The 25,628-nt window shown below is 45.8% G+C and overlaps 1 protein-coding gene across 1 annotated transcript; it reads left to right on the top strand.

Annotated features, from left to right (window-relative positions):
• The first annotated feature begins 6,143 nt into the window (after positions 1-6,143).
• On the top strand, positions 6,144-7,981 carry LOC307115575 (C-C motif chemokine 3-like). Its single transcript, XM_079798823.1, has 3 exons — positions 6,144-6,304; positions 6,934-7,048; positions 7,493-7,981. Exons 1-3 carry the CDS (start codon positions 6,238-6,240, stop codon positions 7,617-7,619), a joined length of 309 nt encoding a protein of 102 aa, XP_079654949.1. The 5' UTR covers positions 6,144-6,237; the 3' UTR covers positions 7,620-7,981.
• The last annotated feature ends 17,647 nt before the right edge of the window (positions 7,982-25,628 follow it).

The raw sequence follows: 25,628 nt of genomic DNA, 5'->3' as shown, positions 1-25,628 counted from the left end.
CAATAGTAATTTTATTGGCTTTGTTTTGTGACAAAGTCAGGATCTCTGGTTGGGAAAAAAATAATGATGGGGGGGCAAAGATTAGGAAAATCTGAAAAGGAGAAGTGAGCAGAAAGAAAATGACAATAATATCTGTATATTCCCAAAAGTTAAAAACAAAACATTATTTTTCAAAACAATGATTATTTTATAGACTATTATGTACCTAGTGTTGAAGAGCAAGACACAATTTCTTTTCTTTTCTTTTAAAATACATTTTCATTGCTATCAGAGAGGAAGGGAGAGGGAGAGCTAGATAGAAACATCAATGATGAGAGAGAATTATTGACCAGCTGCCTCCTCACACCCCCTACTGGGGATCAAGCTCACCACCCAGGCTTGTGCCCTGACCGGGAATCAAACCTTGACTTCCTAGTTCCTAGGTTTACGGTCAACCACTGAGCCACACCGGCTGGGCAAAGACAGGTTCTTAGCAAATTCTTTAATTTACATACTCTTCAATCTAGCTACCTTATTTCTAGGAATGTATTTCAAGAAACTTTACCTAAAGACACAAAGGTATAGGCACATGGATATTCTTTGTAGCCTTGCTTGTAAAAGCAATGAAAGAGGAACAAATTCATCAAAATAGGAACAGTTTAAAACATCATAGTATAGCCACATAATAAATATGAAACCACTGAACAGGATGAAGTACATATAGATAATATTCATGTGAAACTATGTATGTAAAATATGTATAACCTATTTCATATGTGTATCAACAATCATACCAATATCTATATTATCACATATTTGTTAGCCTGAGCACTTTAAGAAAAGACATCTTCTTGGAGCACCCAGCCCTGTGCGAGGCGCAAGGATTTACAAGTCAAGTGCAGACTGGATTCAGCACCCTTTGCCCACAGAGCCAGGAATCTCTGTGGACAGCAGCCCTGAGACCATCCCACCAGCTCCTGCTGGCAGAGTCCCTCCAAGCAGCCGTCTATTGGTAGGATGAGCCCATTTTGAGAGGCAAAGGGGATACTATTAGTAATTATGCTGCCACAACTGATATAAACTAGGTTTTCCCTAGGCAAGGAGGAACACATGATTCCCCAATCTATGTGCAGTGCCATTGGGAAGAAGGCTCAAGCCCAGCTACCTCCCACAGGGTCACCTGACCCATAGGAAACTCACTCCCTGTGGTGGGAGTAAAACAAATCAACAAGTTCACGCCAGATAGACAGGCAGATGATAGATACAAACAAAAGAGAGTGCCCAGCCTAGCGGGTTCCTCCTTTGTGGAGGGAAGGTCATGACTTCTCCTGTATAAACCCACTGAGGTGTCTCAAGAGGGTAGTTTGTAAAACCAAGTGATTCACTTCACAGTTGATGTCATAGGATGAAGGACCAATTGAAGGGAGATCAGAGATTCAGAAAGATCACGGTTTATAGTGATACTTAAGGCTCACTGATCAAGCTCTTGCTACTGAAGCTAATGCTACTTCTTGAAGTTTCCGTTATGTGAGCAAAGAGTTCCCTTTATTGTTTACACCACATTGAGTCAGCTTTTCTGATACTAAAACTCAAACCACCCTAACTGATACAGAGCCTGAAAAATGCACTTGGCTGGGGCAGGAGGTGAGGTCGAAGTCAGTGAGGACACCTCTAGCTAGCACAGCAGCCGGTTACCTTCCATGGCCTGTTATAGAGTCTTACCAAGGCCAGCTGCCAGCCACGGTTGCATCAAAAAGGGAAATTCAAGATGTTGGGAGACTGGTTACTTCTAGCATAAATCCGTAAAACCTGTTAAGAAAGAGATTAGCTTACTTTGAAGTTGGCTCCTCTGTTAGCAGAGAAGGAAAAAAAGTTTCTAAGAGTCCCTTTCTACTCACTGCCTGCAAACCCATCTGGTTGAGAATCAGTAATCTGGAAAAGCAGAGTTCTCCACTCCAAGCTAATGTTTGTATAAGCAGAAATGGGGAGATGGGAGACTAGGAAGGGGTCCTGATCCGCCCCCTCTTCTTTTAAATATTTATCTTGTGAACAAGATGAACAATCACGTTCCTTGTGAAGGCATGGTTGGGATGCAGGCAGAGGCAGGGAGCAAATTGTGGTGACCTCCATGCTGTGGCACTGTTTCATCAGCAGAGGGCAGACCTCCATGCTGTGGCACTGTTTCATCAGCAGAGGGCAGTGTGAAGGCAGAAGTCAGTGAAATGGGGAGGGATGTGGCAGTGAAAGGGATGACTAGAGCTCGCAGAGGTGAGTTGAGAGGCTTTCTGAAACCCAGTTCTAGGAGTGACCCTGGCTGACAGATTTTTGGATTCTAATTAACCATCCAGTAGAATTGACCAAAAACGGACCAGAAGCTCTGAAAAGCTGAAAGGGAGTTGTACTGCCTCTGAAACTCTGAGGCTGGCCCCAAACAGCCCTCGACTGCACCCCAACAGTGGTTCTGTGCATTGACATCACCTCGGGAGTTTTTAAATCACTGATGCCCTGCCCCACCTAACTCTAATTAAAGTGGTAACTTTGGAGTGAGGTCCTGGTATTGGGAATTTTTTAAACTCTCTCAATGATTCTAAAGTGAACTCCATATTCCACAGGAAATACACCGACTATATAAGGGGTATTCACACCTGCAATAAAATACAGGATTCCCAATTAAATTTGAATTTCAGATACACAACAAATAATTTTTGTACACATATGACCCAAATATTGCATGGGACATACTTTTACTAAAAAAATTATTCATACTCTATTTTTATTTGCTAATTCTAGCCCCCAAGCCTCACCTCAGATATGACTATTAAGAACATTCTCCCAGCCCTGGCCAGGTGGCTCAGTTGGTTGGAGTATCATCCAGTACACCAAAAGGTTGCTGGTTCGATTCCTGGTCAGGGCACATGCCCAGGTTGCAGGGTTCAATCCCTGGTTAGGGCATGTACAGGAGGCAACCAATAGATATTTCTCTCTCTCCCTTCTTCTCTCTCTTTTTACTGAGAGTTGAAAGGGAGGCATTATTGTAGTCACAATATGAAAAAAATTTTGTATTTTTCTTATTTATACTTGACATTATAAGACTTTTCCAAATCATTCCAGTATTTTTAAGAGCTGCCTAATTTATTCAATCATCATCCTAGTGCATTAATGTTATCATGCATTATTGCAGCACACACATTTGGACTGGTTCCAATTTTTTATTGTTTTAAACTGTATCAAACATTTATATGCATAAAACTTTCTCCACAAATGATGTTATTTCCCCAATATAGAAAAAGTCTATTTTCCGAGCTATAGACTTTCTGGGTCAAAAAATAAGGCCATGTAAGGCTTCTAATCCATATAGATACTCCGTATCGAATGCATGTTTATTTCCTTTCCCTACTGTTGAACCCAGTGATGGCATATTGTAGGGCCTTGTGAATGTCAGATGAAGGAAACAGTGATTTAAAAAAAGCTGACCCCATCACTCCTGTCATGCCTGTACCCCAAGCTTCCCCAATTCCATTCTGCCCATCTGGGTCTGGATCAAACATGGCTCAGGCTACTTAAGCCTTTGTGACATCATGACCTATGTCACACCTGAGAAGAACATAAGTCTGTGCTCTGTGGAAGGGAAAGGGGAATGGTACCGTTCATAGATAGATCTGTCAATGGTCGAAGGAACCAGCTAAGCTTGGTACCCTGGTGATAACAACTACTGGCATCCCCCTCACCGGTTAGTCATTTCCTTCGAAGCTCCAACCAACGTGATGTTATGGTCTCTTTCACCCAGGGTGTGGTTTAAGTGTGACTTGTGTGCCCAGGATGCTGTGGCATCATCACAGATGTCACCCTAGATGGTCAGAAGACCTGTAGCAAGTGTCCTATCTGCCCTGTGGAAGGAATCACTAACCTGTAGATCTCTCCATGAACTTACAGCTGACACTAACATCATCTGACCTCCTCTCACTGTCCAAAATATTTCCACACAATCTGCCCCAACAAGTGAGCAACTGAGCTATTCTTGTGTACCCGGAACCTCCATGTGATCAAGGTACCTCAGCATGTGCACCTCGTGACATGACACCATCCCCAGCCTCCTGTTCCTCGCGGTCTAGAGTTGCCTATAAATAGGCAGGACATGGGTTGGGACATGGAATGGATGTAGGCAGCAGCGAGGGTCCAGTCCCACCTTGGCTTTGCCCACACTCATCAGCCTGCCCAATATCGTTGAAGTTTCAAAGGCTGCTTTTGTTAACATCTCCTCACCACGGCCCTCAGTTCACAAGTCTTATCTGTATCACAAGATTCTCTCAACCCTCATCCTTGCTTCCTTTTAGAGTTGTGTCCCAACGCTCTGGGATGTCTGAACCATATCATGTAAGTCCTATGGCTTGAGATTCCCTAAGTAAAAGCAAAGAACTTCACAGAAGGTTTCAAAATATCCTGGGCTGTTTCCCAATGACATTTATGTATCCTCATCTCTGGACATGAAAGACAGAGGAGGGCAAATGCCAGGTCCCACTGGTTCCTATGATGAGCCAAATGGCAGATTCACCTCAGATCCTCCCTTTGAGTGATTTTCAGAACCACCTGTGGACCAGATGAAGTTCCCCCAAAGAGATGGAACAAGGGCCAACTGTTCCAATAGCTCTATTCCCTGAAGAGGGAGCAAGACAAGGGCAGAGATTCGAAACAAAAATTCAAGGTAACAAAGAAATGTTTAGCTTCTTGGTTCCCTCTGTGCCCTACTCTGAGGCCCTGAGCAGTGACATCAACTTTCTGCTGGTCCCCTCAGGGGGTGGAAGAAGTTGAGTTGGCTTTTCTTGGGCTGAATTCCAGTTCCTCACAGTTAGGGCAGACACCACACTGCCTCGCTTACTTCTCTCCAGACCTGTCATAAATGTGTTGATTGCAGTGATGCTAACAGCCAGTGTTCCTACCGTTGTGTAATGTCAGTACTTTTCCTCCTTCCTGGAGAGAAGCAGGGCTTGTGGAAGAGAGATAACCCATGGGACATGGGGTGTGGAGAAGATGGTCATAGATAGGGGGCTTTAATTCTTTCTGGTTTCTTTTTTCTCTTCCCAGGATTTTTGAAATAAAATTGCATATAAAATTTTGCATCTTGATTGTTAATACTGAATATTAAAAATCAAGTACTGTCATGTCACTCTATCTGTTTAAGAGGCTGACTAAGGGTCCATCAGTGGGTTAACTAACTTTATCATTCCAACACTGTAAAATGTGTAGTTTGCTGTCAATTATTTGATCATAAACTGCACCAAACAACACTGTCCCTAATATGTTCCACATTTGTGAGGTCACTTCCATAGGATAGATTATGAGAAATAGAGTTTCCAGTTCAAAGAGTATGGAGATTTTTAAGACTGCTGACCACATCCAGTGTTATATCTAGATATCATTGTACATATACACTGAGTGGCCAGATTATTACGATCTCTGAACGCATAATAATCTGGCCACTCCGTGTACTTCTCTTAAATACCTCATTTATTTGATATCAAAGATACTATATATCATGCACCTGATCAGTTTTCCCCTTTGCACTGGCTGATAGAAAGCTCAGGGCAAATAGGTAGTTGATCTCCAGCAAAAGTCTAGAATACTTTTGGTACCCATTTGAGATACAAATACACTAAGTGGCCAGATTATTATACATTCAGAGATCATAATAACCTGGCCACTCAGTGTATGGTGAATGTTTGATAAACAGACAATTACTGGAAGGTTAATTCTTACTTTAAACATTCTTGTACCTCCAGGATCCCAATTCTGTATTTTCCATCTACAGTGCGGCTCCCTTGGCTTATGCTGCCTGAGACTCGGTGGCATTATTATTCATGTCACATTTCAATGGACAGAACAATTGTGGAAGTGCACCAGAGCACTGTTCTATGGAAGGAGGCAGTGACCTGGCACTTCAGAGAGATCTGTCACGTGAAAAGGAAACAGCTAAGCATGACCCCTGGGTGGTGCCAATTCCTGGTAACCCATCTGGAGAAACAACTTCCTCATAAGCATCCCAATCACATTAGTAACCTCAGGCAACCCCGGCTGCACAACCCACGTGATACCACTATACGTAAAATTTCTTGCTTAGGCACCTCCAATTCCTAAGTTCCCGCTGCCCTGGGCCGCCTATAAAAGGAGGGAAGATAGTGCAGATCCCAGAAGGAGGCCAGCAGCAGTGATTTCCAAAGCTCCGTCTCAGTTCTGCCTACACTCCTCTGCCTGCCCGGCATCATGAAGTTCCTTGAAGCTACCGTCCTGGTCATCCTCTGCGCCAGGGTCCTCTACGCCAACGAGGAAGGTGAGTTTGTTGTCCACTTTTCTTTAACAACAGTCGCTCCCCACACTCTGGCCAGAAGTCAGACCACATCTTCCAAGTCTTCTGGCCTGAGAACCCCCAAGTGAACTTAGAGAACTTCGAATGGGGTTCCAAGATAACACTGTTGTTTTCTTCTAGAGGGTTCAAATGGAGTCTATTGATCTGGGTGGCAGGATTTTATATTACTTTTTGGGTGCGATCATTGAAGTTTCATTTATTGGGTTATTAGCATGAGGCAGAATCTACATCTACTTAGATCCTATGGGTGCTGGTAAGTTTTAGAATCACCTTAGCTATTTCCAAGAGTTGTTAAGAATTGTCCCTACTTTCACTCAGCTATTTTATGATTTGATGGATTAGAAAAGAAATTTCCCCCAAAGAGATTTAGGAAGAGAGGGTAGAATTTGGTTCCCTATAGAGTAAGCTAGAGACCAAAAAGAAGAGACAAACCAAAGACAAGACTAAGGAAATGAATGAGAAACAAACAAAAAAGCCAGGTTATATCCAGTTTCCCTTTCCCCCAAGCCTCGTCGCTGAGCTGTCTCTCTCTATTTCTTCCTGACCCTCTGAGGCTTGCCAGCGCTCCTGAGCAACTCCTTGTTTCCCCACAGAACGCCTCGACACCCCACCCACCTGCTGCATGACCTACACGTCCCGGAAGATCCCCCGCAAAGTTGTGGTTGCCTATTTTAAGACCAGCGACCAGTGCCCCCGAAATGGTGTTGTGTAAGTGTCAGTCCCCTTGCCCATCCCTGGGATGACAGAGAACACAGGAGTCGGAGTGGGGAGGGGTTCACAAGTGCACCAGCTGATGGATAAGGAGCATCCTGAGAAAGCCTCGCCCTCGGGGGGCCTTTAGTGCATGCAAGACAAAGGGAGAGACCCCTGTGGCTGTTTACTGAGGTGAAATGGGGCCTTCAGGGAGCCAGGGAAGGTGTGCCCAAAAGTAGAGGGGAGAGAGGAGAGAAAGAGACAGCAGAAAAGAGGTGGCTTTAGGTTATTTCCATAAATCACTCAGAGAAAGACCAAAACGTCCCTGAGGGTTGGGGGATGATTCCTTAATAGGATGGACTAGCCCTGAGCTGCCCAGAGTGATGAAGATAAAGAGTCCACAGGTGGTCAAGCACGTCCTTGCTCATCCTCTATATAATACTTCTGCCTTCTCTACAGCTTTGTCACCACAAGGGGCCGGCAAATCTGTGCCAATCCCAGCGATGCCTGGGTTCAGGAATACATCAACAACATGGAGGATATTTCCCCAGGGGGTCAGTTTCCCAATGGGCAGCAGGGATGCTGACTAGGGGAATGTCCCTGCAGCCCCAGAAGTTCCCTGTCCTCTAAGTCCTTCCCCCCTCCACTAACCACATTCTGAAAGCTTTCTTTAATTTAGTAAGCTATGTAAATCGTTTTATTCCTTTGATGCTTTTTTTTAACCATTTCTCTGAGAAATCATTATAACACCCTCTTATCCCCAAATCCTTTCCCAGTCAATCATATAGTGGGTGCTTCATGTTCAGGGTGATGGTGAATGATTGTGCTCCTCTCTCTGGGTAGGCATTGGACCAAGCCTATCAACAGATGCTTATTGAGTTTGCATAAGCCCTTTGCTCTGTTAAAATGGCCAGAATAATAAAGATTATTTTTGTTTTCTTTAGTAAATATTGGACTTCTGGTTATTCTTTTTTTATTTTCCCTGATAAATCCGTTTCATTGGTTGGAAGGAAAGAGATAGGATGATTAGGGGCATCTAAGGGAAGGAAAGAGAAAGAATAAGTGCTGTTCCAACAACACCAGGCTTTATGCCTATGAAATGATGCTCATACATTGAAAAAGCAGCAAAGTATTAAAAACAAGTGCGAACTTACATGCACGAGGGAAATCCACCATTTAAATAAACACCAAAGCAAATTATTCTAGCACGCATATGTATGCACTTTCATAAATTCAGCTTACTTAAGAATGAAGACTAGGTCCTTAATCCTCATTTAGCTTCCAAACTAAATGAGGTTGGCTGGTGTGTGCCAAGCCCAGTGATGCCTGGGTCCAGGAGTTCATCGGGAACCCAGAGTTATTCTACTCACATAACATTATGGAAAAGGTGAAACTGTAAGGAAAGAAATCTAATCAATGGTTGCAAAGAACCGGGGATGAGGGAGGGTGCTTACTGAAAAGGGGGAACAAGGGTACCTTTTTTTTTTTTTTTGGAGTGATGAAAATATTCTAAATTTTCACTGTGGTGATGGTCAAAATTCATCAAACTACACTTACCTCCCTCCTACTGTCCTGGATTGCTCCCTCCACATCTAATTAAATACTAAATTTGAGAAGTATTAATATTAGAGAGGGTGTGGAACAACTCACACACACAGTCTGCTGCTGGGAGTATGAATTGGTCCCATTGCTTTGGAAGACTGCAGAATAAAGGTGAGCAGAGGTAACCTTCTCTTCCATACATCCTACAGATACCAATCACATGTACACCAGGAACCATGCATAAGAATGCTCATAGCAAGCATAAAAGGGGGCAAGTTAAAAATAAATTGTGGTGTAGTCATACACTGAAATATCAGCAGGAGTGAAAGCAAGCATACTACAGCTACACACAGTAACACAGTGAATCCCATAAGCATATTGTTAAAAGGGAAAAAAAATCTATGGAAGAATACACATAATAATAATTATATATACTATATAATAAAAGCATAATAGGCTAAGTATACGGTTGACCAGCCGGCCATTCAACCAATCAAAGCATAATATGCTAAGGCCGCTCAACTGCTCACTATGATGTGCACTGACGACCAGGGGGCCGATAGGTTACCTTGCTGCTGAGGTCCAGCCAATCGGGACTGAGCAAGATGGGCCGGACATTCCCTGGAGCCCTCCCATGGCCCCTCACCAGTTGGCCAACCTCCCGCATCCCTCCCCAGCCCCAATCGTGCACTGGTGGGGTCCCTCAGCCTGGCCTGCACCCTCTAGCAATCTGGGACCCTTTGGGGGATGTCGGAGAGCCAGTTTCGGCCCAATCCCACAGGCCAGGTCTCTAGTATATATATTTTTTTCAAAAACACAAAGCTAAAAATATACTGTTTAAGATTCAGCTATACACTAGAGGCCTGGTGCATGACATTTGTGCACTGGTGATCAGTGCGTGTCATAGCAACTGGTTGTTCTGCTGTTCGGTCGATTTGCATATTAGCCTTTGATTATATAGGATACAGTTAAACAAAAAATGGGATCATACTAAATGTTCTTTTCTACAACCTGATTTTTATAGTCTTATACTTAATACTCAGTAGACATAAAATGTGGTTTGAGAAGAGTAACATGACAGACATCCCTGTGCCCTCCACCCGACGTGTCCCTCTACAATATGTCCCCTTTCCCTTCTCCCTCTGAGCGATCTCTCTCCCAAATGTTGTTTACACTATATTCTTGCTTTCCTTCTAGTGTATAGCTGAATTTTAAAGTGTATTTTTAGCTTTCCGTTGTAGAATATTGAAGACAAACAACCAGCTTCCCAAAAAAAGGGAGGGGGAAAGAAGACAGATTCTATAATCTCAAGAGTGGTCAGATTCTCTACCTAAGCAATTCTTGGTAAGAAACCCTTTGTTGGCACTTTAAAAAGGAAGTGTCCAGGCCTAGCTGGTTTGGCTCAGTGGATAGAGCTTCAGCCTGTGAACTGAAGGGTCCTAGGTGTGATTCTGGTTAAGGGCACACGCCCAGGATGGGGGCTCGATCCCCAGTGGGGGATGTGCAGAAGGCAGCCAACCAATTATTCTCTCTCATCATTGATGTTTCTATCTCTTTCTCCCTCTCCCTTCCTCTCTGAAATCAATAAAAAAAAATAAAAAAAGGAAGTGTCCACTGCAAGTCAGCATGGGTACAGCTAGGGCAAGTCAGGCTGGAGAGACCCACTTCCCTCTCTGGCAGCACGAACATCTGAGGAAGGGTGGGCTGGAAAGAGCTATCAACAAACTATCTGATCTTTGGCTCTTAACAAAAGTACTCTGGGATCAGTCAGGAAAAGAGTAAAATTCAGGAGACTGTGCAATCTGTTGTGAACCAGCATCATTGTTGTATGTGCCAGTGTGCAAAATCAAAAGCAAAATTTGAGCCTTCATCTTCCCCAAGTCCCCCTCCCCCACTCCAGCCCCCTCCTTTGAATTGGGGAAATAGAGCAAGACTGAAGCTCAGAAGGAGGGTGCCTGTTGCCTACAAAAGACCAAAGCTTGGAAGACAGATGCTCAGTGTCATCAGCTTCTTCCATCCTCCTGTCCATGTGTGTCTCCCGCATCCCCACATCTGATGTTCTGCTAGCCGAGGGTACAAAGGCCTGTGTGGGCCACCCTGCCCCTCCTGTACACACACAGTAGCCCACAGTCTGCAGGGAGGAGAAAGACAGCCATCAGAGGCATCCATCTAGGTGTCAATTTCTCTCCCTACATGCTCTTAATTTGTTGGGAGAAAGGGAGCGCAGCCTCTCTCTGTTCACCTAGAGAGGAAGAGTAAAGTATAACATGAAAGGAATCCATGGACTTTTCTTCTTTGTTTTCCCTTAAAGCAACTGACAAGAGTTCATGTTCAATCCACCCACCTACTGTCCAGGATAGAGCTACCCAGGGCCCCACTGGAATACAGCCACACTGGCTTGCTTTGTCGCTACCTGCAGTGCCCATGTGAGTGAGACAGTGAAATGGGATGCAAACCGTTGTCACCAGACTCAAAAAATCTGGACAATGGACCTCATCTCTGATCACTCTGACCCTCACTCCCTTCTCTCCAGGCACCCACTCTTCTGTCTGTTCTTCAAATGCACCAAGCCCATTGATCTCTGCCCTTGCTGTTCCCTCTACCCAGACACACTCCCCCCTGATCTGTCTGAGTCTGGTTTCTTCTCAACCAGCAGGTTCCAGATGAAATGATACCCTCTCCCAATGGGCTCTCCTGACCAGCTTATTAAGCAACTTCCACCCAACCCTCAGGCATTCTCTATCACATCACCCCTGTGCATTTTCCTCCTAGCTTTTAACTCCATATTCTACTACCCTGTTTGTCTGTCTTTCCCACTAATATTTGAGCATGGGAAGAGCAGGGATCTTGCCTTCTTGTCTCTGTATCCCCAGGGCCCAGAAAGTGCCCAGCATACAGTAAAAGCTCAATTAACATCCACTGAATGAATGAACATCTGCCCTGAGGAAGGTCTCAATATGGACACATCAGGAAGATTTCACTCACTTAGATCATTTATATTACACATTCCTTTCAGTAACCATGTGTAACTTTAACAGCTTAATTATATTACTCAAATGTCACTATACCTCGTAAGGGGTGGATTTCAGGACTAAAAGCAGTGCCTCTGTCTAGCTTAAATAACTGCTGTTCCCATTAACACAGAGGTTTAAATTTTTCTTTTTGGTGGAAGAACATATTCTTTGCAAACAAACTTGCTTGGAACCCCATTACATAAAACTGATAAAAACACAGATGCTTAAATCAAAACCACAATGAGATACCACTTCACACCCATTAGTATAGTATTACTACCAAAACAAAACAAAAACAGAAAATAACAAGGGTTGGCAAGGATGTGGAGGAATTGGAACTGTTGTGCACTGTAAAATGGTGCAGCTGCTACAAAAAGTGTGACAGTTCCTTAAAAAATTAAAAATAGATTTACCATATGATCCAGCAATCCCACTTCTCAGTATATACCCAAAAGAACTGAAAACATGGTCTCCAATAAATATTTGTACATCCCTGTTCATAGCAGCACTATTCACAATAGCTAACTAAAATGTAGAAGCATCCCAAGTGTCCATCTAGATGACTGGACAAGCAAAATAGGTATACAATGGAATATTATTCAGTCTTTAAAAGTAAAGAAATTATGATATATGCTGCAAAATGGGTGAGCCTTGAGGACATTATACTGAGTGAAACAAGTCAGTCACTAAAAGACAAATAATGCATCATTCCACTTTTATGTGATGTACCTCGAACAGTCAATTTCCTAGAGACAGAAAGTAGAATGGTGATTTCCAATGGCTGGGAGGAGTGGGGAGTTATGTTTAATAGGTCTAGTTTCAGTTTGCAAGATGAAAAAAGTTCCGTGGATGGATGATGATGATTGCACAATATACGAATGTATTTAATACCACTGAACTGTACACTTAAACATGATTATAATGGTAAGTTTTATATTATGTGCCTTTTACCACAATGAAAAAATATTGGGGGGAAATCCCACAACTGCTTAATCTGAACTTGGTGGGAGTAGAGGTGGCAGACAGATATATCTGCCCAACCTCCCAGGAGGGTGACCAACTCCTTTCCGTGTTAGCACATTCCAGGAACGCCCTGCACCCCAGGAAATCCAGGAGCCAGTCACGAAACCATTGTGTCACTGTGCAGGGACCCTGCAGCCCAAACTGGAAGGTGACAAGACACAACGGTATTCTATGGAATTGTGTTCCAGGGGCCGCACTGTGAATGATGCCCCAGGAGCTTGCCAGTGGTGCTGCCCCTTAGTCACCTCCAGGGAAAGGAAGAGATGAAAACACCTGCAACCTGTCCTGGCCCAACCACAGGGCACAGCCTCACGGCCCTGCCTCTGGCTCCCCCAGCTTGACCCAGAAGGAACTCATCCTGCAGCCCCAGGCCCCAAAGCAGTCCTGACTGAGCAGAGAGCCCTGGGCACCTTCCTTGGTTGCTAAGGATCTGACCAAACTCCCTGTGCTGGGCAGGGGGCAGGGGCCTTCAGCTCAGCCTAGGTGAGGGATTCCAGTCCAATCCTGACTGGTGAGGCCCATCCATCCCAGGATCCCCTGTGGATCCTTCTCCCTACTCCTAGCCCCCATCAGGCCTGAGTCCACCTCCCTATCCTGTTGGGCCCTGGAGCTGCTGAGCCTGAGACACTGGCCCAGGCCTCAGGTGGTCCACACCTGAGGACGGGCTCACCGAGGAGGCTTAGCCAGGCTCCCCAGGCAGGGGCAGGAGTGGAGGGCAGTTTCACCGCAAAGCCCACTGTCCCTCACGACCCCCCTCAAGGTGCAAGCCAAATGCGGAACCTAGGGTCATTCTCCGCCTTCCACTCTTCTTTGAATAAACAGACTCAGTTCTAACATTTTGGATATGTCAGCAGTCACAATTCTCAAGAAACAACTCTCATGCAATCGTGGATTTTTCTATCTTGTGACTTCCTGACCAGCGACCTCTTACAGTGTAAAGGAGGCTCAGAGCCTAGACCTCAAGGAGACAGAGAATTCAGGGGCCTTCAACCCAGAAGGATGAGGGTCAGCCTGACTCTCCTCACTCTTTCATTCTTCTGAACAAGGAGAACGCAACGGCAAGAGGCGCTGGTGCGGAGAGGAGGTGTGGGTGGTCCAGAAATGGTAGCCTGGGTCAGCACTCGGAAACAGCACCTTTACTGGGGGCCTCTCCCCACTTCTGGGCAGGACTCATTTCTCCCTCCTCTGGGGAGAGGAAAACCGGCCTCTGCACAGAGCCTCCTGGCCCTTGGGTACCCAGCAGAGAGAAGCTGATCCAGAGCCGGCCAGGCTATCTGCTCAGCCACCTCCTGGGGCTACACAGGAGCCGCATGTAAGCCTGGGCTGGGAGAGAGAAACCGCAAAGGATCAAGCTGTCCTCCTGGCTTAGACGGGGCTTTACAATATTTGAATTGGTTGCCAACCTTTAAAAAATTGGAGACGTTAAAAAATCTATATTGTCTATTTATTTTGCAAATATGGAAGACCAAGCACACCTGTGCCTGAGTTTCCACACAAGATAGCCTTTGACTGGAACTAAGGTGGTGAGCGCTGTCCCTTTAGACAGGGGTACACGTCCCAGGTCCCAGGAGCCCCCACTGCCGGGCCACACCCAGCCGCTGTCGGCCTGGCCTGAGGGGGCATATGGGTCTCAGGCCCCTGTGCGCCCTCTCTCCTTTCCCTGCAAGATCTGTCCAATTGTGAATATGGCTCAGAGCTGCTCCTGGCAGGTAGGAATAAATACCCCTGGGACACAAGACCAGGGAGCAGCAGGCAACTCTGAGAGAGGCCTGACCTCTGGCTCAAGGCCTTTCCACCCTAAACAGGTGAGGATGCCTCTCTGCAGGGGGCTGGTGCATCGGGGGAGAAAGTGACACAGCCGGAAGTCCCAGGGGGGTGGGCGATTTCCTGAATCTCAACTCTCCTGAGTTGCATTTCAACCAAATTCAGAGAAGGGAAAATGCTGGCTCCTGGGCCTCGCACGGGACATCCCTGCTGGTCCAGGAATGAGAGCAATTTCCCAGGGATTCTGACTGCAACCACCCAGAGCGCTCCTGAACGCTTTCCCATAGCTCCATTATCATTGCATGACCTCTCATCAGCAAATGGGGTCACCGATCCTTCCCTGGAGGGTCAGGAAGCACGCCGCATACCAGGCCTAGAGACTTAGGAAGTGGAATCTTTTTTCTCTCCAGAGAACAGCCAAACAAAACGGAGAAATAACTGGCCTTACAGTCAGAAAGATATAGGTTCTAACTGAATTCACTCAACAAGTCTACATCAACAGCCTGCTCTGTGCCACCCATTCAGTCAGCACGCGTAACGCAGTGGTGGGCAGGAACGGACACTTCAGCTCCCAGGGACCCCCAGATGTGGCCTGCCACGCCTCCGTTAGGCTTCCTGAGCCTCTGCTTCTCTGTCTGTGACACGGCGGTAATAAGGCCTTTATTGCACAAAACAAGCATCCTATCTAATAAAAGGGTAATATGCAAATTAACCATCGCTCTGTCACAAAGATGGCAGCACCCACAGCCACAAGATGGCAGCGCCCAATCCTCTCAGCCCTGCCGGAGTCCCCCAGTCCTGGGGAAGTGGCCGCTGAGAGCGGGCAGCGTGCGTGGCCTGGCAGAATGCTTGCTTCATCGCTGCAGCGACGAGGCAAGCGTTCCGCGCCCAGCCGCGGATGGGCCTCTGGGCCGCGGAGAGCTTCTGGGCAGCAGGCGTGGAGCGGCCAGGCCCCACAGAGAGCTACTGGTGCACGGATTCGCGCACAGGGCTACTAGTGGGTATATAAGTCAGTATGCACAGTACCAGTCCTATCAATACTATTTGCCATTTTAAGAACACAGGTTTAGGAAGGCTGAGTGTCCTGTCTGGAGTCACACAGCTTTCACGAACAGAAACAAGGACAAGTCTAGCATTCCTGCTTTATAGGCCAGACTCTGCTCTTCTGGGCACAGCAACCCCCACCTCCCAGCATCCCCCTGAGACCTGTGAGGGAACAGCGCCCAACCTGGGCATCCATTAATATTTCCATTGGGAATTCCTTCCCAGCCTTTCTTAGAAAATTATGTTTTCCCAAATCCCAAGAAAATTCAGTTGAGAAACTGAGAAAAAGTGTTATAATTCTCCTGAAGGAACTGAAGCTTAACAATCCACAAAGAGATGATACTGATTTAAAGTAACCCACTGACATCAAGAGCAAGAGCCGCACACATTTGACACGTGAAGTTCAAAGTGAAGATTGGCCTTTTGGGGAATCAGGACAGGAACATGTGGGAGAGAAGTGGCCACGGCCCATCAGCTTGAAGCCCTTGCCATGGGACAAGGGTGAGTTCAGGGCCCTGTCTGCTGCTAAACAAATGTGAGTGAGTTTGTGCTTATAGCACATTTTACACAAATCATGTAAGTGATGCTTCAAGAAAGTTTTGCAAGCAAAGTCAGTCCTTAAACTGGTGATTTCAATTTGCTAGGAGGTGTGAATAGTATGTTATTTGAACAATAACATTCACTGACATTGTCTGAGTAATTGCTATAGGCTATAGCTCTTGAGAAATGACTTAACAGAAGAAATTCGAAGAGAAAATAGGTAAATGTCATAGAATACTGGGAGATGGAACCAGGAACATTCGCTGAAATCTAAATTAGCAAAAGCAATATTAGTTGGAATGGGAAATCCAAAGTCAGAACAAGCAGACATCTCGGTCTTGAAGAGCACTTCTTCCCAGCTGGGGGCGAGCCACTGCAGGCTTCACGGGTCGGGTTCCCGACATCGGAGGACACGGGCAGCTCACTGCCGCTGCCCTTAGTTATGGGGGCAGGGGAGGGGGTGCTTCTCGGTTCTGGGAGAAGCTGAGCAGATACTGGGTGTCCTGTGAATGAGGAACTATAACTGCTGTGACTGTGCTCCTTCTCTGAGCCACCCTGCTCAGGAAATAGAATCCCCGTTCCCTAAGCTGCTCAAGCTGCAGGCAGGAAGTCATCCTTAAGACCTCTCCCCCTCATCTCCCCACCCCTCCCCCACCTCCCATCCAACCCATCAGCAAATCCTATCAGCTCTGCCAAAATCTCTCTCAAATCCATCCGCTTCGGCTCTTCCACCACCACCCGAATCCAGCTATCATCTCACAACGTGTCTCAGAACTGAACGAGGGTTTGGCAGGAACACAGAATCCAATCAGGTGTCAGGAAGACCATGAAAATTCAGAGTTCAAGTATGCAGAAAGAATATACAGATCTTGTAACGTGGAAACCCACACATGAAACCTATATGTTCATGTTGACCAATGCCACCCCAATCAATTTAATAAAAAATTTTAAAAAGTATGCAGAAAGAAATTGCAGAAGTCAGTCAGTCATAACCCCAGTAGGAAAGGCAAAATTTCATCCACACAGATCAGAGAGAAGAATTATAGAAACATCTGAAGGACTGATGGAGGGAGGAAGGTAATGTAAATGCCTAAACAACTCAAGAAATGAAAAAATCTAGCCTAGCCATGAGGAATGTTTGCTACATTCTCAGTGAAGGTTCTGGCTTCTGTCCACACAAGTCACACAGAAGAATCATTCCAGCCCTAGCCGGTTTGGCTCAGTGGACAGAGTGTCGGCCTGCTGACCGAAGGGTCCCAGGTTCGATTCTGGTCAAGGGCACATGCCTGGGTTGTGGGCTCGATCCCCAGTGTGGGGCGTGCAGGAGGCAGCCAATCAATGATTCCCTCTCATCAATGACATTTCTCTCTCTCTTCCTCTCCCTTCCTCTCTGAAATCAATAAAAATATATTTTAAAAAAATAATCATTTGAGGGTATAATTAGAACATAGAAGACACCAACCCTTTTTAAAAGAAGTGAACTTCAGGCCTCCGTTGTCAATGTGACTCTCAGGTTAGAGCTTTAAGTGCCCAGTCACAACGGAGAGGAATCACCCTGGAAGTCCACAGGCCACATCTCAAGTCCCCTCTGACCAATAAGCAACCCCTGCTGCTGGGATGGTGATCTGGTAGGCCCTATAAGTAATTGGCCCAACAATCTCCATTTGTTTAAAATAATAACACTGCACCCTAGTGGGGAAGCCTCAGAAAGGACACGATTAAACAATTAAACATAGATATGAAGATAAAGGACATGATTAAACAATTAAACATAGATATGAAGATAAAGGACACGATTAAAGAATTAAACATAGATATTAAACAATTAAACATAGACATGAAGCATAGACTATTAATACTCACATGCAAAAATTAGGAATAAATTTGTAATCATCTATATGATTTGCGATTTAAAGCATTTATAATATACTTTTATACTCTCTCCCTCTCCCTTACTCTCTGAAATCACAGATTATCCTTGTGATTTCAATATAAAACATGTAATTAAATAATTTATTTTATACTTGTGATTTTGAGTTGAAAGATATCAGAATTTGGCTAAGTTAACAGAATATTGGAGTGTTTAACACTACCTGAGTTTTTTGTGTGTGTTTTTTTAAATATAGGATGCTTCACAAATTTATGTGTCATCCTTGCGCAGGGGCCATGCTAATATCTGTATCGTTCCAATTTTAGTATATGTGCTGCCGAAGCGAACACCTGAGTTTTTCATATTTATAAATTTATCTTATTATATTTACAGGAGTGAAGTACTTTGGAATATTCTAAGTGTTAAACTGGACATGTAGAATATGTTAGGGTCACCGAAGGAGGAACGCACAAGGCCAAAAAGGGTAAAGGATTATAAATTTATTAGGTCATCTGGAAAACCAGATGGGCTGAGCCCCAAAATATGTATCAGCCCCCAGGGACAGGGAGTCAGAGATTTTAAAGGACTCTAGGTGGGATTTTTCCGGGTGGAGAATTATCTGGGAGAGGCCCAGAGGGGAAGGATAATGGTCTTAGCAAGTGGAATGTGGTCTTACGGAAAGGGAATGTCGGTTGTGATGTGGTCAAAAGGTCAGCTCCCAGGGGAAGGGGGTGTTCATTCAATTATTTGATCAGACCTAACAATAGTTTTTAAATTTCAACATATTAAATTACTGAAAAGCACAGCTTAAAGGGTTTAATCAACAAAGTTGTAAATGGGACTGACTGCTTAAGAGCAGGCTATGTCACTTGATTAAGCATTAATCAAGGACCTTTTACGTTTTGTTAGGTTTATAAACAGGACAATATGGGTCAAGCAAAAGGCTTATAGGAAATTAATTTTTAAATGTATTTTTCTACTGAACTAACACTCATTAAAGAGTCAAAGTAACCGCAAATAGCTTCCTACACACAAACTTTACCTGCAGACAGGGAAAAACGCACATGGGTAGAAGTCCTCCTCATCCCTCACCCTGATGACAATATGCTCCACTTGGTCTTGTCTCTTCCATTCTTCCCCATCCCCTCCATTCGTCACTTGAAAATCTTCCAAGAGCTGCCCATTATACCTAGAATGAATTCCAAAACCCTTTCAACATGTCCTGCCCGATGCCCCATAACTGGGGCCCTTCCTGTTTCCTGAGGCTTATTCTGCCCCACCCTCTCTCTTGTCTTGGTGTTCCAGCCACACTGATCTTATTTTGTTACTTCAAATGCACTATCCTCATTTTTGCCTCAGGGCCTTTACATATGTTCTTCCCTCTCCTAGGATTTCTTTTTATTTTCTTTTTCTTTTATAAATTTCAGAGAGGAAGGGAAAGGGAGAGAGAGAAACACCACCCCCCTGTGGGGGGAGGGAGTAATGCAGGGGGCAGCTGAGCAATGATTCTCTCTCATCACTGATGTTTCTCTCTCTCTCTCCCTCTCCCTTACTCTCTGAAATCAATAAAAATATTTTTTTAAAAAAAAGAGGTGGAGTTAGGATATAAGCTAGTTAGGAAACTTATAGAAAAAACAAGTCCCTTTCATATTTGATTTTGCAAGCCCCACACATACCATATCAAGCATATTGAAGTGTATGCACATGCCTCATTAAGTATAATTCACAAATAACTATATAAGAGCTAAAAGTTTAGCTGTGTTTGCCTAATTAGCAAAATGCAAATCTACAATCGCTTAACCAAAACATTGGGGCTAGATATATTCTGAAATGCAGAATCTTTCAGGTTTTAAAAAAGTAATACAATATGATCTAGCAATTTTATTTCTGGATATACACCCAAAAGAACTGAAAACAGGTACATGAAGAGGCATATGTACGACCATGCTAGTAGCAGCATTATTCATAACTAGAGGCCCGATGCACAAAATTCATGCAGGGAGGATGGAGGGGAGGGTCCCTCAGCCTGGCCTGTGCCCTCTCACAGTCCAGGATCCGTTGGGGGATGTCCACCTGCCAGCTTAGGCCCGAGTCCCCCTGGGGATCAAACAAAAACGTAAGCCGGCAGTTAGACATCCCTCTTGCAGTCCCGGGTTCTCGCAGTCCAGAACCCCTCAATCCTTACCACCCGCCTGCAACGGAGGCAGGAGAGGCTCCCGCCACTGTACTCACCAGCCGTGAGCCCGGCTTCTGGCCGAGCAGCGCTCCCCCTATGGGAGCACACTGACCACCAGGGGGCAGCTCCTGCATTGAGTGTCTGACCCCTGCTGGTCAGTGCGTGTCATAGTGACTGGTCATTCCACCGTTTGGTCAATTTGCATATTAGGGTTTTATTATATAGGTGAAAGCAACCCAAGTTTGCATCAACAAATAAATGGATTTTTAAAAATGGGGTATATACATACAATGGAATATTATTCATTATTCTGACCTTTAAAAGGTCATAAATTTAGACACATGCTACAACATGGATGAACAATGAAGAGAGGTCTATACCCTACATTATGATAAATGAGATAAGCCATAACAAAAGGATAAGCACTGTATGATTCCATTAATATGAAGTACTTAAAGTAGGCACATTCAGAGCCCAAAGTAGAATGGTGGTGGCCAGGGGTTGGGGGAGAGAGAAACGGAGAGTTACTGTTGAGTGAGTACAGAGTTTCAGTTTTGCAAGAAGAAAAGAGTTCCATGGATAGGCTGTGGTTACGGTTGTGCAATATGTGAATGGCCTAACTGTACAGTTGAAAATGGTTAAAATTTGACCAGTTTTGTCTGAAGTACACCTTCTGTTCTTCCTCTGAACTTAACAGCATTGTGACTGTTCTTATAGCTTTGATCACACTCCCCTTTACCTGATGACTCTGGTCTAAGCTCCTTGATAGTCCCCCTACCAGGTCTATTTTCCCTTCACTCACCTAACAAAGGAATGCAGGGTATGGCAAAAGTAGGTTTACAGTTGTGAGTCCTCAAAACACAGATTTTATTGAATTATTTTCCATACAAACAGCTGTAAACCTACTTTTGCCTCACCCTTTATATATTTAGCAGGTCTAGGTCACTGTGTGCATAGGGTACAAGGTCAGAGCTCCAAGAAAAAAAAGGTTAAAATTGTAAATTTTTATATTATATATACTTTGCCATATGTTCAAAAAATAATATTTAAAAGGTAACATGTATCTGCAAATAACTGGACATTCTATTCCTGGCAGAGTCCGGGAAACATACTTTAATCAAAGAGTAATATTTCTGCAGCAAACACAAATGTTTATACTAATGGGATAAAGACAGTAAATGGCCTCACTTCACTTTGGGTGACATAAACTTTTGCGCAAGAAGTTAGAGTGGTAGAATTTACTGTCAAATCAAATCCATTAATGCTCAATATGGACACTTTGTCTATTGATCTTTAAGCTATTTTCTACTAACCTTCAGTCCCTATTATTTCTGAATTCTTTTACCATTTCATTGTCCTTCTAGTCTTTTTTAAAAAAATAATTTTTTTATTAATTTCAGAGAAGAAGGGAGAGGGGGTGCAAAACTGCCCTTCTCTGGAGAATTTTCTCAATACACTGAGATTTTGCCTCCCAGCAACTGTCAGTTTGGCTCAAACAAACAAAAATTCTCTATAGAGCCGGAACCGGTTTGGCTCAGGGGCTAGAGCATCGGCCTGCGGACTGAGGGGTCCCAGGTTTGATTCTGGTCAAGGTTGGTTGCGGGCACATCCCCAGGGGGGGGTGGGGTGTGCAGGAGGCAGCTGATCGAGGTTTCTGTCTCATAGATGTTTCTAACTCTCTATCCCTCTCCCTTCCTCTCTGTAAAAATCAATAAAATATATTTTAAAAAATTCTCTATATGTTTGCATGTTTCTTACATTGACATAAACAGGAGCTCCTGTGTGTGTGTGTGTGTGTGTGTGTGTGTGTGTGAGAGAGAGAGAGAGAGAGAGAGAGAGAGAGAGAGACAGAGAGAGAGAGACAGAGAGAGAGAGGGGGGGGGAGGGGGAGAGAGGAAGAGAAGGAGGGGGGGGGGAAGAGAGAGAACCTGTCAAAATCCTCAAGTCCCTTTTAAGGAACAGATGTAGAATAAAAACGTAAAAGAAACCACGTTAGAAATGCAGAGAGGTCTGCAAAACAAGCGTTGTCATCCCCAAACCCAAAGCAGCACAAGGGGAGAAGGACGAACGCACTGCCTACCTGTGCGAAGCCTGGCCCTGCCCGGGACACGGCCCTGGCACCGTGCGAAGAGGAAGAGAGGGCTGCGGGCGAGAGGAGCGAGCCACACGGCCTAGAACTCAGCAGTGCAATCCCCATTTCGAACAACGCGCCTCTTCCCTTCAGTAAAGCCGGTGTTTGTCACTTGATGTCCCCTCTGTGGGGGGACATGGGGGGGGGGGAGTGAGCGAGCGGGAGGTTAGAGGCGGCGGGGAGGGGCCTGCAGCCACCGGGCGGATGGGTGCCCCCGCGCTGCTACAGGTGCTGTGGCTCCGGAGCTGCTTTCCCTGCGGTAACGGGCGGTGTCCGCGTCTCCCACCGCCTCGGAATGATCGCGGCGGTCCGTCCTCCTCCTCACCTTCCTCACGGCCCTCAGAGGCCTGCTCCACCTCCCGTGCCTGGTCCTTGTACCCACTTTGGTCCCAGCCCGGTAGCCCCGTGGCGCCCCACGTGCTGGGTGCGGGGTGTGGGAAAAGCTGGAGGGGCTACCCCCCGCTAATGCGCCGGATGGAGAGGGGCGGCCTGTCTGCTAGGCTGCTCCTCCGCCAGTAGAACCTCTGATGGGTCCAGTCGGCTGCTGGGCGGCGGCACGTGCGCGGCGGCGGCACGTGCGCGGCGGCGGCACGTGCGCGGCGGCGGCACGTGCGCGGCGGCGGCACGTGCGCGGCGGCGGCACGTCCCCTCGGACAAAGGGCGCACCTGGCGCCGCCACCCGTGGGAAGTCACCCGGTCTGACGGAATTCGGACCAGGCGCCTGGCGTCCTGCCCGGGCGCTCTCACGGAGCCGTCCTCACGCAGTGGGCTCCGCTCCCTGTTCATCCTGGCTTCCAGCCTCTCCCTTTTCCGTGGCTGTGGACCCGCTCTGCCGTGGAAACGGCTTCTGGCCGCTCTCTCGGAAGCTTGAGCAGGAGGCCTGCTCCGGAAAACGGTTTCCTCCATTTTTGTGTGTGACTTGAGTAAACTCAGTTTACGAGGAAGTTCCCTCTGTGTTTTCTAAGTGACTCGGGCATGTTTACATCGTGGTCATTTGAAAAGGGGAGTTCATTGAATGACAAGAAGGTTGAGTCTGTATCTTGTAGATTTCCCTCCAAGAAGCAGGGCAGTATGTGACGTGGTGCACGTGTAACATCACTTTCCTCTTTAAAGTCCAGCTGCTCTCATGAAGGCCGGTGGGCTCTCCGTTTCTGTCGGAGGATGCCCGCTCTGGCTCAGGAGTCAGCCCAGCCGGTGTTCCTCCGGCCTTGCAGCACCTCCATGAATGGCCCTTCGATAAGGAGCTCTTCATCTGTCGGAAGAGAAGAGACCGCCTTTGACACTGAAAGACTCCTGGGAGCTCTTCCTCCGTCTACCGCCCTCCATCCCGGCCAGAGAAGGTGGGAATCGGCAGATGTGTGAGTGCCATGCAGAGAGGAGAAAAATAAACCCTCACTGAAACCCACGACTGTCCACAGAACAAAAGGAGAAAAGGTATTCTTTTAAAAAGTGGTTATTTACTGAGAACATTCCAGAGCGTGAAATGCGGTAACTATATTTAGGAGTATTCCATTGGTCCTCAAGGGCCAGCTTTGGGTGACTGAAGAAATGCCCAGTCCGGAGGACCCACTCAGTGAGACTCTCTGCAGACCTACTGTGACTCCCCACATTCGGGTACCCCATCCTGTCTTGCCTGAGATGCAGAGGGGGCCAGAGGCTTCCTCTCTCCACTCTTCAGGGAGCTCGTGTTCTTGCTACCATCGCAGAGGACCCGGATTAACGCCCACTGCTGACAGGTCCTCATCTGGACACGCCCTTCTCCACTTACCCACAATTCCTTAGCTTGGTCCCTGCCCCCACACACCCCAGCCCCCATAACAGAAGGCTCTATACAGAAAAAAACACTACGTCCACTCTTGCTCTTCGCTTAAATTTAGGCGGGCATCTGGGATGTACGAGTGTGGAGTAACACTTGGGGTCCTAAAACACAAAAGGGAAAAAGCAATTTTTGTCAGCTGCCTACTTTGTTTTCATTCCCTGTCATTTCTTATATTTTCAGCTTCACTTGGGGAACCATCCAGAGCTGCTGACTGCGTGCAGGTCAAGTGTACCCCTGTAGAGCTGGGGTTCTTTTCCAGAAGAGTGGCAAGTATTGCTGGTGGTGGTGAGGGCCAGGTAAGGAGGTAAGGGCCCTGAAAAGAGGGAACATGGGCTTGGGGAGAGCCCAAAACTGGGAGGCGGAGACCTGGCACTAGGTGACAGCACTTAGCACTCTCTGACCTTGTTTCTGCTCACCGGTAAAAGGAGATTAAAATGCATGCTCTGCCTACCCTTGGGGCAGAAGGGAGGAATATAATTGGTCAAAACACTGCTTTGAAAAATAAGCAGCACTGTCTTTATATAAGCAGCCCAGCATTATTATTTATGATGTGCCCCAGGTCACTGACAGAGACCGGTGCTCTCTGGGCAGGAAAGCACATTTTAGAAGTTATTGAGTAGGTGCCAATAACCTAATATGTAGAAAAGTACTTAAAAGCACCTGAGTGTTTGGTGGATAGAAAGCCTTGCACTTCAGAGCAAGTTCAGAGTTGAATGGTCTAAGGCCGTGGTCGGCAAACTGCGGCTCTCGAGCCACATGCGGCTCTTTGGCCCCTTGAGTGTGGCTCTTCCACAAAATACCACGGCCTGGGCGAGTCTATTTTGAAGAAGTGGCGTTAGAAGAAGTTTAAGTTTAAAAAATTTGGCTCTGAAAAGAAATCTCAATCGTTGTACTGTTGATATTTGGCTCTGTTGACTAATGAGTTTGCCGACCACTGGTCTAAGACTGCAAGAGCCCTCCCATCCATTAGAAGGGCTGGGTAGCAGCTTCTGGGGATGGATCCAGAAACTCTCAAATTCCAAATACAACAGCATCATTTGTACCCTTTTTATAAAGTTGCAAAAAAACAAACAAAATGAAAATGTATCTATACCTGTCCTACAAGGCAAAGGGCAATTGAAACCGCATGCATACAAAACCAGTTTACAGACTGACACACTAATGAACAAGTTCTCATTTGGAAGTAAAGCACCAAGCAGAGAGCACAGCACACACTATGTGGCTATTGATGTTAACTCCCTTCCCCCTTCCATTCCTCTCTTATTCCTTAATCTGACTTTTAGCAAGGAGTAGTTCTTAGAAATTTAGGGAGGTGAACCCTGAATGAATGAATGAATAAAAAATAATGCAGTTACATTATTTGTTTAAAATATTATCATTGATTAAAACATAAAAATTAAAAAGTTTATCATCTGGCAATTCCGACTCACAGCAAGGTGTGTTTGTCAGACATTCGGTGTCACAGTGCAATTTGACTGTCTTGCCAAAGGCCTCAATGTTAGTTTTAAGTTGGCAGAAGCAGCAGGCCAAACGGCTAGGTGAGATCCTACCAATGGAAACGCAGAGAAATTAGTGGCAAAGGAGTTACCTGAGTAGATAGAAGAGACAGGCCAAGGCTACCACAGGGCTGAGCAAAAAGAGTTGTTGGGCATATCCTCTGAACAGTTCCATA

Source organism: Cnephaeus nilssonii, assembly GCF_951640355.1.
Source record: "Cnephaeus nilssonii genome assembly, chromosome: 19".
NCBI classification, from domain to species: Eukaryota; Metazoa; Chordata; class Mammalia; order Chiroptera; family Vespertilionidae; genus Cnephaeus; species Cnephaeus nilssonii.
This window is presented reverse-complemented; position numbering and strand designations above follow the sequence as displayed.

Excerpts from the sequence above, each read along its gene's own strand:
- LOC307115575 (XM_079798823.1), top strand. The coding sequence starts at position 6,238 with ATGAAGTTCCTTGAAGCTACCGTCCTGGTCATCCTCTGCGCCAGGGTC. Across the intron at positions 6,305-6,933 it reads CCTCTACGCCAACGAGGAAG|AACGCCTCGACACCCCACCC; the intron begins GTGAGTTTGTTG and ends GTTTCCCCACAG. Across the intron at positions 7,049-7,492 it reads TGCCCCCGAAATGGTGTTGT|CTTTGTCACCACAAGGGGCC; the intron begins GTAAGTGTCAGT and ends CCTTCTCTACAG.